This window comes from Physcomitrium patens, chromosome 25 (genome assembly GCF_059467195.1).
Source record: "Physcomitrium patens ecotype Gransden chromosome 25, ASM5946719v1, whole genome shotgun sequence".
Classification (NCBI taxonomy): Eukaryota; Viridiplantae; Streptophyta; class Bryopsida; order Funariales; family Funariaceae; genus Physcomitrium; species Physcomitrium patens.
Genome location: NC_143434.1, coordinates 1770001 through 1782427, shown reverse-complemented (window position 1 = coordinate 1782427; position 12427 = coordinate 1770001). Strand labels below are relative to the sequence as shown.

Sequence of the window (12427 nt, the reverse complement as noted above, 5' to 3'; positions counted from 1 at the left end):
CTCTTAGGTTTGTTACCATACAAAGGTTCAAGTTAAGATGTCTAATTCATAAATTATGTTGTTTGAGACAATATCAAGCTTGAAGAAAGCAGTGTGCATGCTACTATTTTTCTTTTTTTTTCTTTTTTCTTTTTTTTGCATCAGTAACATTGTATTATTGAAGTCTAGTGACCACTGTCACATTCCCATTTGTAGTTATTAAATATCTAGTGCATTCTACAAGAAGAATTTGCATTAAAAGTCCATAAAATGATTCTGTACAATTCAACCACAAAATCGTGGGAGAATAGAAAAACCCTCCAGTATGTCCATTCCTGAAATTGTAACTCTTTCTACTGGTATAGCTGCGAGGATTAGGTTGCTGATAATTGCGCAAATATGCTTTTCCATCCTGTAAGTCCGACATGACGATTAGAAATACTTAAGAAACATCGAGTGCTTTCTTTCCCACAAAAGTTGCACCAAAGGATTTGTCATACCACAGGAAAATCACCCTTACCGTTATACTCTCCTTCTATCTGGATTCAAATACACACATGGCAGCCAAGGCACCTGAACCCATCGTCGCAAATGAGAGGGTGTCTGGATCCATAAGGAGAAACCTGCAAGTCCAAACCTTTCGTTGTCGACCTACTCATTAGTAAAATAAAACACTTGGCAGTGGTTGAGCCAAACTCATGATAAAGAAATTTTCAAGATCATCCAACTGCAATGTGCATCGTCTAAATGACAAGAAGAAAATAATACAATGAAATCAACAGAACAAAAATGTTGCCGAATCATATGTGCTCAAGAATACAAAAAAGAAGATTAAAATGATTGCATGCCAGCACACAACAAGCAAAGGAATGATCACAGAGGATTCAGAGTTCTAGTCACAGCGTGCAATCCACTATCATTCATTATGCACATCAAACAAATTATCCAAGTATATAACATCGTGCGTGGTGTGTCAGATATTCAATATTTGCAATTCAGGAAGGAATTGTACCAGAACAGACGAGATTTAAGAGTGGTCAATGCCGTTACAACGTGTGATTCTCGACCAGTGGCATACCGATGCAGTGCCAGCTCGGAACTCACCATATCTACACATCAGGCGAGAAAGCTTATTCGGGAGACTACAATTATAACAACAACAAAGACAACATCAACAACAACTCGCCCTGGCTTAAATTCAAGAATCATGAATCTGTTGTCGAATTGTCTGTGTGAACTCTCGGCCATTGAAACTTCAGCAATCTAGATGAAGTCAAAGCATACACGAAAATGACGCAGAAACCACTCAATGTTATTTCAACACAGTGTGATCCTACAAACAGAAAATTCAAATTTCACAGTATGACTACAATTACATTAATCTCTCAAACTCTAAACAAAAAAATATAAGATGAATATCGACATGGAGTTAAGCGACACCTGTGACATTTTCGGTATCGGTTGCAGTACCGGCTCCGCAACAGAAAATGCTTGGAGCAAGGTAACAAATCTTTTTCACAATTCTTGTCGCAACCGATCTCTCCTGCCGTCACTCACGTATCAGCTCCCAGGATAACTTCATCCTCACGAACACGACACACGGATGTAAGTAACATCGACGAACGAACAAACTCCTCAAAGTACTAAAACAAGGGGAATCAGTACAAGTACCAGTCAATCTGCACGGTAGCCGAGGTTAGAAAGCAAATGAGGCCAACGATGGAGGTTCTCCGTATTCCGGTGCCCGGACAGATTGGCGCCCCCTGCTGCTGCTATAACACGGCGTTGCAACGATACAGATCAAAGCTGAAACCACGCCGTGGGAGGTACATATCAATAACACCGGATTTCGTCATGGTTGGAAAACGAGAGCCGCAAATAAGTCACAAATATAAGTGCGATGCGCTTCTCGCACTGTGCGATTAGTTTCAGTCCAATGAAAGATCGATTGGAATGACAAAGGCCTTTAACTTGTGAAACGATGACACAGTTTTCCCGGGCCATACACCGCTAAAGCAACAAAAAATAATATATCTTGAACCCAGGATCGAAGCCAAAATGTAAAGGGGCTCCGACACCGCCTCCGCCTCCTTCACGGGGACTGTGAGAAATGGGAACCTCATGACCGTGGACAACCCCAAATCCGTCAAAGACCATCTTGATGACATGGACAGTAGTAGTGCAAAAGAACCCCCTTCATGGGTTCAGTGTGAATAGGACTCGGGGGAACATTCTCACCCCCTAGAAACAGCCAAGGCAGAGCTATTACCCCACAGAAAGGAAGCCAAAATTCGTGTAAGAGGAATGGACCCTCCCTCACTAGTTGCAAATTCCATACATGCTTAGAGACCGAGTCCCCTCAATACAATTCTTTAAACTCTACAGGTCCATTATATATAAATATATATATATATATATATACAACCTGCGCCTAGCAAACCACCACCTCAACAACAGAAAGCTTATCTGATATTTGGCCTACTATATTTCATTCGGGAGCCTGTTGACTTCTCAGTTTGCAGTGAGAGGGAGAGGTGGGTATTACAAAACGGGACAGATTCATGCCGCATGGAAGTCATGGATGCTGCCTCCCTGTCCCCGTAGTAGACTCTCCACTATGAATGACTGTTCCAGATACTGTTCTAAGTAGAATTTCAGTGGGACCCAGAACCCAAAACCCTCCTCCTCCTCTCTTCTGTTGTCCAAAGAGTTGGGTCAGAACATGGGGCTTGTTTTGCACGAAACCATGTCCCCGTTACACAGCCAGGGGAACATGAGAGCCACAAACCCAAGCATTTGGCTAATTTTGCTCCTCGTATTTTAGAATGTCAGTGGGACTCGGCGCTGGAAACCCTAAAACGAAAAAGTAGAGAATGACTGGGCTATTTTTTGCTTTATTTGACTATGCTCGCATTCATTCAATTCGACGAATGATATCATTCATAGATGTTTATAAACAGGCTCAGCCCCCCCCCTCCCTCTCCTCCATCCGTTTGTGGATAGATGTTCCCCACACATGTTCCCATGAATAGCACGCTGCGATGGGAAGATCCTAGAAGCAACAAATCCAGTTCTCTTTGCTATGTCCATTCTGGTCCTATATAAAGCCCCTGGCTCTTCTGCTAATTGGCTTATTTGGGCACTAGATAGTTTCTATTTTTTTCACAAGAGGTGGCTCGTTGTAAGAAAGTGGAATCCACACTGTCCCCTCTATTCCAAGCTTTCTCAAATTGGGTTCTAATTTTGTCATACGAATGACTGCACACACACCGTTGAAATCTTCCCTCACCCATTTGCAGAGGTGGGCCTTATTGGTTGCAAATTAATAGCAATGTCTTTTTTAGATTTATCCCACTGCTGCCTCAACCATTTACATTGTTGATATGCGGTTGCAAGGTGATACACACACACAAACTGCATCACACGCAATTTTTCTTGTCCATACCTGAAGATCAATACATGCAAGTTTATAATCCCACATTAAAGCAAGTTCAAAGTTTTATGGTTTCAACACGATTCCCAAAATACTATGATTATTAGGTTATTTATTTGTGAGAGAAAGAGAAAGTCCCACCAAGTAAACAAGGCAGCAGCACTTAGTGAGGATCAAGTAAATTTAGAAATAGAATTGATCATTTCTATGTTGAAACAATTGTAACAAGATTAAAAAGATATATTTATAGATACTACGAGCTCCTCACAGTCCCACTCAATTAGTGAGTGAAAAGAGAAATTTCATCCGTTTTGGAAAGGGATGACACTCAGGAATGAGAATGGATGTGCAAATTGGAATTGCTTCATTTTCTTCTTCTTCTTCTTCTCATTCTGTAATGGGGAGAGAGTGACTCAGCCAAGTAATGCACAAGATATGTTTGTGTTGGCAACCTCTCATATACAATGACAATTTTGCATTTCATTTAAAAAATCATACATTCTTTAAGACGTTTTTACAGTATAGTTGTACACCTGTGAGATGTGTGTAGATATTCCATAATACTACAGATTAATTCTGATCCTCTTTCATAGCTTTGTAGAACAGTGGGCAGCATTAGAAAAATGATGCGAGGCCAGGACAAGGGAACTGGCCCACCCTAGATTTGGTCAGCCACCTCTCTCTCATTCCGAGGCTCTGCTATTCCTCCCCTCTCCCCTCTTTTTTAATTTTTTTTTTTTTTTTTTTATCTTTATTTGTGCCAAGGCATATAATAGACACGCCCCATGATTTGGTGCTAGATTTTGTGCCTGGGCCTGCATATTAGCTCACCCGTGGGGTTCACCATGGTGCATGCAATTCCCTGTACTAGCCTAGAGTAGAGTTTTGGAGAATTAGGGCTGGTGGAGAGCTTACTGGGTGGTGTTTTGCAATTTGATTAGGGTTACAAGGTTTGCTACAGATAACTACTTCCATTCATGTAAGGATACACCACATGAGAAGAAATATTCAAAACAGGAAATGGGAAACATGGAAGATCATAGACAACTTCAGCCTCTGTTTCACTAGGGTCCATACTTCTGTGTGTGTAGATTGTTCACTGTGGGCTGATGCTTTTTGGGGGTTATTTTGCAATTTCCAATGCAAGAGTTGAGTTGTTTTCAAAAGGATTTTCTTCACATGCAGGGCTCTTTCCAAGTAGCCTACCTCCCATGCTTCTTTAAGAGAGACTCAGGGCAATTGCTACATCATGGTGGCCATGTCATTGGGTTGAGACATTGGTGTTAAGGGGGTATATTTCAGCCACCCACAAAACCCATTGAAAAAACAAAAAAATTCCCATGTTGTTTGAAACCTTGACTCATTGTTGCAGCCACTGCCCCTTATTCCCTTTTGCCTCCTAATAGACAATATGTATGTTATTTGTGCAACTTTTGGGTGGTAATGTAACATATAAAGGAAATACTTTTCATCCTCCAGATTTGAGTGACCTAAAGTGCACAAGGCAATGTATCATTTTCACTTTAAAAGTTAAAAAGGCATTTATCTTGAAATATAAATGAATTATTTTTGGCTTGTTAAATAGCACAAATATGAAAAAATAGCTACAACAAAATTTGTAGCTGTTCAATCCTCAAGCATTAAAGACTGCACCTCTAAAATTGGATGGTTCAAATTGTTGTGACTATTATTTACTCGAAATATTGCCAAAATTTGTTCCAATTCTAAATTCATTAATTCTTTGCTTATTCGAAAGATGATTTGACATAATTTTAATTAACTTTCCAAAGAAAATTGCAATGTCTTTTAACAATAAAGTTTGAGTCCACATTCTTACTCAACTAGGTGCAAATTTCACATTGACAACATAATCACTTAGACTAAAAACTCCTGATGTATAGAATCTATTTTTCTAAACTATATCTACAATAGCTCCCAATATGTTATTAATAACCCATTGTAATCAGTTATTTACTTGTAATAAGGTGTAAAGTGAATCAACTTACCAATTGTTAAGGCGTTTTTTATACTTCATGTATCTTGACTTGTTGTAGCAACTAAATATTAAATAGCTTTATTTATTAATTATTATTTTTTAAAAATAGTAAATAAAAATAAAAAATCAAAGGTTAAATCTATCAAATATTGTTAGTGATTTATATTTTATATTTTATATTTTATGTTAAAGTCATACTATGTATACAATATATATATATATATATATATATATACATTGATCCTTATACTACATATTTATAGCTCATTAAAAATATCAATAAATATAACTCATAATATTTAAATTATTTAATATATTAGAAAAGCATGATATTAGAAAATAATTACGTGAGATATTATTTAATGCAAGTAATGCATGAGTAAAGATACTCAGGTTTTATTGAAAAACATCGTTATTAATTTTGTTAATGTATTGATGAAAAATCAAATTTAACACCAACAAGGAGAATCCATCTATCAAGGCATTATTGTTGAGAGCTCTCATTGTTTTGCTTACTTTAATCAGTGTCATCTCGGACCATTTTCATCTATAATCAATTATCTGTACCAAATCCATTTCAATTGTTTTATTATCCACAACAGCCTCAATTAGTTTTGCTTAAAGCATTTGTTATCTTTTTAATTTGCTCTATTTTACACTTTTTTTGTGATTGGCTACTCCATAGCCAATGTTTTAGAGATATATCCATAATTCTTTTTGAAGGCATTGGCATTTCATGTTGTTGAGCAAGATATAATTCTTTTGTTTCTAAATATATTGTTAGTTTCTTACCCTCTTTATTTGAATTATGTACTGATTAGTATGATGATTAGTATGATGATTAGTATGACTGATTATGCATTCCAGGTTGGAGTAAAGCACACGACATGATGCATGAACATGTGGATATCATGGAACCAAAAGTCAATTGTGTCTTAATTTGTTGCTATTGAGTATTTAATATCAAAGTGTGGTACGAATTAAAAATAAAACACAACATTCCAACAGGGAGGATTGATGGATTGATTGAGCTTACATCACTTGAAATGCCAATTGAAGGTACATTTTTAAAAATCACTAAATATCCAACTCAAAATAAATTAAAATCTCTCTCTCTCTCTCTCTCTCTCTCTCTCTCTATATATATATATATATTTTAAAAAGCATGCACAACAAATATTAAATCCAGATTTATATTTCCAAATAAATAGAATTCGAAGTAGGTATGACAGCAATGACATTATGTAACCTTCATTTTCATTTTTTTAAAGTAACTTAAATAAGTATGCATGCTTTTATTTTATTTAACGAAAATATTTATTTGTTCATTTAACACGTTGAATTAAGATTTTTTTTGTTTACGTGGAATCATTGTTCGCAACAACCCACCTTGTTATTTTTTAAGAGCATGACTTACATGTACGCAAACTAATTGACTTTGCCCTCACCTAATACTACACAACACACATACAAAATACAAAATACGTACATATAAGTACATACGGTAATATTGTACGTTATTCTTTGCAACCCCATTCAATCATTGAATTCCATCGCTTCCAAAACCGATGAGAACTGAACGAACGAAAATACGGATGAATGACGCCACCCGCGACCGACAAATGGATGAAAATGGAATAAATGGATGAATGAAGAAGGGATCCCCTGGTCCGCTCCGTTTTTGTCTCCTCCGGTGGCCAATTTTCTTGCGGCTTCATAGACTCGGCAAATCCCTCCCTCCTAATGGACAAATTTGGAAAACAAAGTAACGAACAGCTTTCATCCATTCGACTTTAATTCAGTTCCGTCCCGAGAGGTGTCTCTTTCTTAAAAAAAGGCGGGCCTGGGAGTGGAATTCAAAAGGCGGGCCTGGGAATCTCCTCCTCGAGGGAGGGGGGAAGGGAATTAAATTAAAACCTTGAATTTAGTAAAAGGGAGCGAAGCCTGCCAGGAATTGCTTCTCACCCCATCATGGTGCAACAATGGACGGCCTGGATGCAGTGGGGCGGAGTCATTGGACGGGCGGGATTGGATCCCCTCTGGAACAGCGCTACTTGTGTGTGCATTTATTCACGTCTCTGCAGTGCATACCCTTGAGCTGCTCCGCCTGCTCTGCTGCTGCAATTCTGTGTCACCGAGGCTGGAAAACGCCGCACAGGAACAACGCTGGAGTGAGAACCAACACTGCCCTAAAGGTGAACTTTGTCCCATTGATAGGCTCGCAAAAGCAGCAGCAGCCGAAATCACCGGAAGGCTTTCTCTTAATCAAGCTCCGTTGCTGCAACTGCGGATTCTTCGTCGTTTTTGTACTTTGCTTGGTGTTGACATAACAGAACGGGGGTTTGAGACATCTGGAACGACTGCGACGACAGTCGATTTTTGGAACTGAATACGAAAAGAATACAAAAATAAGCGCTGTGAATGATGTGTGGTGATGTATTTGTGACTTGATGAAGGCGAGTAGGGCCTATGTGAAGGCGAGGATTAGTTTGTTTGGTGGAGAACTAGTGCTAATGTTTTGACTAGTTGATATCGTTGTCGCTGTTGTTTTTAGTGGAAGAATGATCCGATTGCAGGGGGGAAGATAACTCATGAACAGAAGGGAAGTGTGTGCGAGAGGTAATCCGTGTCCATGCTGATGCCCAGAAAATAACTCCGGCATCATTGCACAGGAAATGAACCATGGCGTATCGTGTAAACTACCGAGCTGCAGACGGGGTGAGAGACGACAAGATGATGTGATGTGCGGGGAGTAGAAACCGAAGGTCACACGGAAACGGCCTGGGAGTGGTAATGGAGTGGGTGCAAGGGAAAAGGTGCAGCACGGGCGTTGAAATTTGCAAAACCGTGGTGGGTGATCAATATTTCTGACGGTTCCCCGAGGGGACACCAAATAGGCACCCCAATGTATGGTAGCATGACAGAACAGGTAGGCTTTTTCAGTTCCTGCTCTGTTATGTCATGATGGACAAGTAATGCGGCGTAAAAAATAAAAAAACATTAAAATAAAAAACAAAGAGAAAAGAGTAGAAAAAGACAAATACAGAAAACACATACGTACCGGGCATTTACGTGCAGGGGGAGGTAGATCGAGAGCCCTGTGGCGTCTGTGCGTGAGATCATTCCTTCAGCGCCAGCCTCTCGTTTATTGTTGCCGTAGTCCCGAGACTGGAATGGAGAGTGTTTTTCGTTTTTCGGGGGTCGGGAGGGGGGGGGGTCTGCTGTTTTGTCGTGATTCTTTTTTCACTGCGAGTGGACTTCTAAAAATAATAGGGGTTATAGTTGGGATTAGGAGTGCAATTAATGCGGGAGGGGGGAGGGTGGTTCGAGGCTGCTGGGAAGGGAGTAATAGAGATGATGATGGTGGAATGATTCATGATGGAGTGGCGATCTAGAGACTCTGGCAGGATCGATCGATTGTCTGGCATTCATGTAATGGAAAATGGGAGAGTAGAAATGGAAAAGCGGATATGGCGATGGTTTTTTTTGTGCACTGATGTGGTCATCCTGGTCGCGGGGTTGAGGGAGTGATGCTCCACCAGGTGGAGAAACTCTTGGCTGTGATAGGTGCCACTGTATAGATCCGTCTATGGCACTGAAACTTATGAGAGTCGTACTGTAGAGTTGATTCTCTGTCTCCCGCGGGCCATCCTGAATAAGCAAAAACGCCAGCATCGTCGTTTGTAAGGTACCACCCCCCGGCGTCCTGCCTGCCTGCCTGTTGCCCTCGTCTCTTTCTCCTACGTCGTGCGTTGGTGCGAGAGGATCTCCGCGGAGTAGCAGGGCCTGCATTTGGACCTTCTTTACCCTTTTCTTCTTTCTACATTTCCTATTGTTTCCGGGTCAGGGCGGTGCGTTCGAATGCATACATCTCTGTTGCATCATCAGTATCATCACCAACGCTACCTTCTCCATGCTATTACATGACAAAACTTTACTTTGTTCGCTCTGTTCCATGCAATCACTTTTGCTTGGTGCGCTGAGCCTTCTCCCATCACCTCACTCACGGTCTGCAAACACCACAGATCGGTCTTCCTGCTGGCATGATACTGAGACTCCACACGCCTTCTCTCTTTGCTTTCTTTTCCAGCCTCCTATGTTGCGCCGTTCTTGAATCGATTCTGTGATTCCCTGCGATTCCCTGCGAGGCTTTTATTCTGCGGCGGAGGAGAGGTTGAAGCGTTCTTGCTTCCAGAGTTTGGGTTGTGGAACTGTCTGGAGCTGCGTTGATTTGAAGGGTTTTTGGACGGAATTCCGTTATTTTGGGTGAGATTGGTTCGAGCTGAAAGCGTCGTCGAGGTTGAAGGCGCTCCTGTTGTTGGATATGTTGTCGAGGCGATGATCGGTACATTGAGGATGTCCTCTTGAGCGCGGTTGCTCGTGTTATGCTACTGGACTCTCCTCCTCGCATTAGTTTGGTAGATGATCATTACGCACATAGCATGCTGTCTCGCGGTTCGCAGCCCAGGTTAATGAGGTTGCGGGATAGTGTGATAAGAGGGTTACGGATTGGGGTAGGGCCAGAACGACAGTGACTCCTGTGCCTCACTTGAATTTGAATTCTGGAAATCGGGAGTTGCAATCCGCAGATCGATTAACAGAGAATCGTTGATACTACCGAGGCTGGTTGGGGAGAGAAGTAGGAGGTGAAAATGCACGGTGCTGTTGAAATCAAGGACGGGGAGGGTTCGCCGGAACATGGTGAGAGTAGCTGCAGCGAGGCAGGCACATCAGATGAGGCCTTTGGAGCACATGCCACAGAGCTGCATGTAGAGACAGGACTCCAGAGGCAGGAGTCGGATACCAGTCCGGAGGATGGAGTCGAAGCATATTCCGAAGGAGACATTGGGGCACAAAGTGAAGATTTCAGGTACAAGTTTCAAACTTCCTGTCTCAGATATCGTGCTTTTCAGGAACTTTAAAACTTGAATCCTTGATGCTCGGAGGCGGGCACGATCTAGTCGTTTAGCATCGGCAATTGCACTCATCGCTTTTGCCGGTAAATGCTGGGAATGTACTGGAGATTTGGAGACTGCCTCTTTGTTTGAGTTCGCCTCGGGGTTATCGAATAGGTTACGTACTTAGGGGATCTTCGTGAACTCCCATAGCAGAATTGAAGTGATAGAGTTTTTGCTAATGTCGGCGACCACATGATGAAATTGACACATCTGAATTTTCAGTGCTGTTAGAGAATGCCAGTTATTTCAGTCTATTCTGCCCCGACGTGATATGATGGTATTGGCATCAGTACTTAGATGCCGATTTTTTATTTTTATTATTTTTTTCAATAATAATATTATTATCATTTTTTATGTCTCGAGGGTTGTCATCTTTACGCTAGTATCTTGGAAAATTCTGATTTTTCTTCAAGGTGACTTCTACTTGCGTTTGTTTCTATTTGAGCTATTGAAACATCACTCTCTGAACCTCTGTGGCCCATATAGTACACTTGAGCTGAATCTTGAGAAGGTTCTAAAGACCATTTTTCCGCTTTTAAGACTAGCATAGCTAACTCCATTTCTTGTGTTTCTGCAGTGATCACCATGGTCAAGGAGATGCCCATTGGGAGCCACGAGAGGCCCTGACTTTTAACACCAGTCTTGCATCTGCGCACACTTACCTTGGAGGTCTTGGAGGTGTGTTCGGTTTATACTCGGTGCACAATATCTTAGATGTCAAAAACCTGAACCACCCGATGTCCTATTCTATTTATCTCCCTATACCGTGATAGATCGTACGGTATTTTCTTTCTTAATCGTGTTATGGTATGTGCCGAATCCGCTCCTGTTTGGGATTAATCATCCTTTGGCAGGTTGAAGCCATCGCTGCTTCTGCTTATTTGCCACGTGAATGCCAATCAGTTTGAAGCAAGTGCATTCAGACCTTTCGAGTAACCGTTAGTGTGATTTTACAGATGTAGAGGATGTCGGGAGCGACGGGTTCAATGGTGCAGGTGGAGCTGTGCTGAAACTACCCATGTTCTACTTGGAGGGTATGTTGCTGTACACTGGTTTCTCTAAGAAGTTTACTCTCGTGCTGTGCACTTCTGTGTTAGCAAACATTTAGTCAACTAACGGGTTTAGCGTTGCCCTTCAGGTATCGTTCTGTTTCCGCATCAGAAGCTCCCGCTTCGCGTGCTTCAACAGCGGTTCAAGGCCGCTGTGTCTCATGCTATGTCCCCGGTGGGCAACGACGCGTTTCAAACACTAGGCGTGGTAAACTGAACCTAAGATTCCTTACAGCTATGTCCCTGTCTCCGTAGATTTGATTCACCATATTCTGCTTTAGGCTCATTTGATTAGACACCGTGCCTCATCACTGCTGAAAGTGCGGATCTATGATGCTACACGTGATTTTTCTTTTTGTTTATTCGTTTAGATTTTTCCTCCTGACGTTGTTTCGAACCTTTGGCGTTGATACAACCTTTTTTTTTTTTTTTTTTTTTTTTTTTTTTCCTCTTCTTTACGTTATTTGTCTTTTGATCTGGTAGATTCATGTGCGTGTCTCCCGACGTGGAAGGATTCATGTGGCGAACTATGGAACAACTGCCAAGGTCTGAATTAGAGGAACTCAAACATGTGAATTTTATGTGGATTGAATGACCTGCTATTTCATGTTTCGGAACTCAAGCCATTGTATCTGATCTTGTGCTTGTCGTGTCTGGCTTGTGATTCAGTAAGCCATTACAGTTTCGAATTGTGAGGAGCTCTTGCAAGTGTCTCCCGCTGTGTATTGTCTAGTGCGCATGGGCTGTAAAGTTACTATTGTTTTGCCCAGCAACCAGTTTCTTTAGTTTTAATGTGGAGCGGACGTTTAATGAAGTAGTATTTGTAGTAAAGAAATTTAAGTAATTATCTCATATGTTTTTGAAAATTTGTATTGTTTCAGATCTGCAAGGTTAAAGGTCAGAGAGATGGCTCTGTCAATGTGATGACGACAGGGAAAAAGCGCTTCAGAATTTTAACCGTCTGGACTCAACCTGATGGCGCAGTAATAATCCAACCCCTGAAATCTGACTT

At 41.1% G+C, this 12427-nt stretch overlaps 2 protein-coding genes across 7 annotated transcripts in view; one reads left to right on the top strand and one right to left on the bottom strand.

Annotated features, from left to right (window-relative positions):
* Positions 1–205: 205 nt before the first annotated feature.
* LOC112278294 (proteasome subunit beta type-7-B-like) lies at positions 206–2268 on the bottom strand. Of its 4 annotated transcripts, none has more exons than XR_002968651.3 (5): positions 1651–2268; positions 1420–1522; positions 992–1088; positions 500–616; positions 206–391 (listed from the first exon to the last, which is right to left on the bottom strand). XR_002968651.3 is itself a non-coding variant. In XM_090247599.1 (5 exons), the coding sequence occupies exons 3-4, from the start codon at positions 1084–1086 to the stop codon at positions 515–517; spliced, it is 183 nt and encodes a 60-aa protein (XP_090103725.1). In that variant the 5' UTR covers positions 1087–1088; positions 1420–1522; positions 1651–2026; the 3' UTR covers positions 206–391; positions 500–514. The 4 variants fall into 4 exon arrangements, 2 of the variants coding, with proteins under 2 accessions (XP_090103725.1, XP_073387986.1); XR_002968650.3 differs by having other exon boundaries at positions 1420–1555; positions 1651–2078; XM_090247599.1 differs by having other exon boundaries at positions 500–602; positions 1651–2026.
* A 5222-nt stretch (positions 2269–7490) lies between these two features.
* Positions 7491–12427, top strand: part of LOC112278416 (uncharacterized) — a 7689-nt gene continuing 2752 nt past the window's right edge. The window contains exons 1-8 of one of the 3 annotated variants that reach the window (XM_024511881.3): positions 7491–7603; positions 8081–8337; positions 9998–10278; positions 10944–11044; positions 11323–11400; positions 11505–11623; positions 11899–11961; positions 12297–12398. In XM_024511881.3, the coding sequence (XP_024367649.1) occupies positions 10061–10278; positions 10944–11044; positions 11323–11400; positions 11505–11623; positions 11899–11961; positions 12297–12398 (681 nt within the window). In that variant the 5' untranslated portion in view covers positions 7491–7603; positions 8081–8337; positions 9998–10060. Of the gene's footprint in view, positions 7604–8080; positions 8338–9498; positions 10279–10943; positions 11045–11322; positions 11401–11504; positions 11624–11898; positions 11962–12296; positions 12399–12427 lie in introns of all 3 variants that reach the window. The other 2 variants (XM_024511880.3, XM_090247376.1) reach the window with 2 other exon arrangements.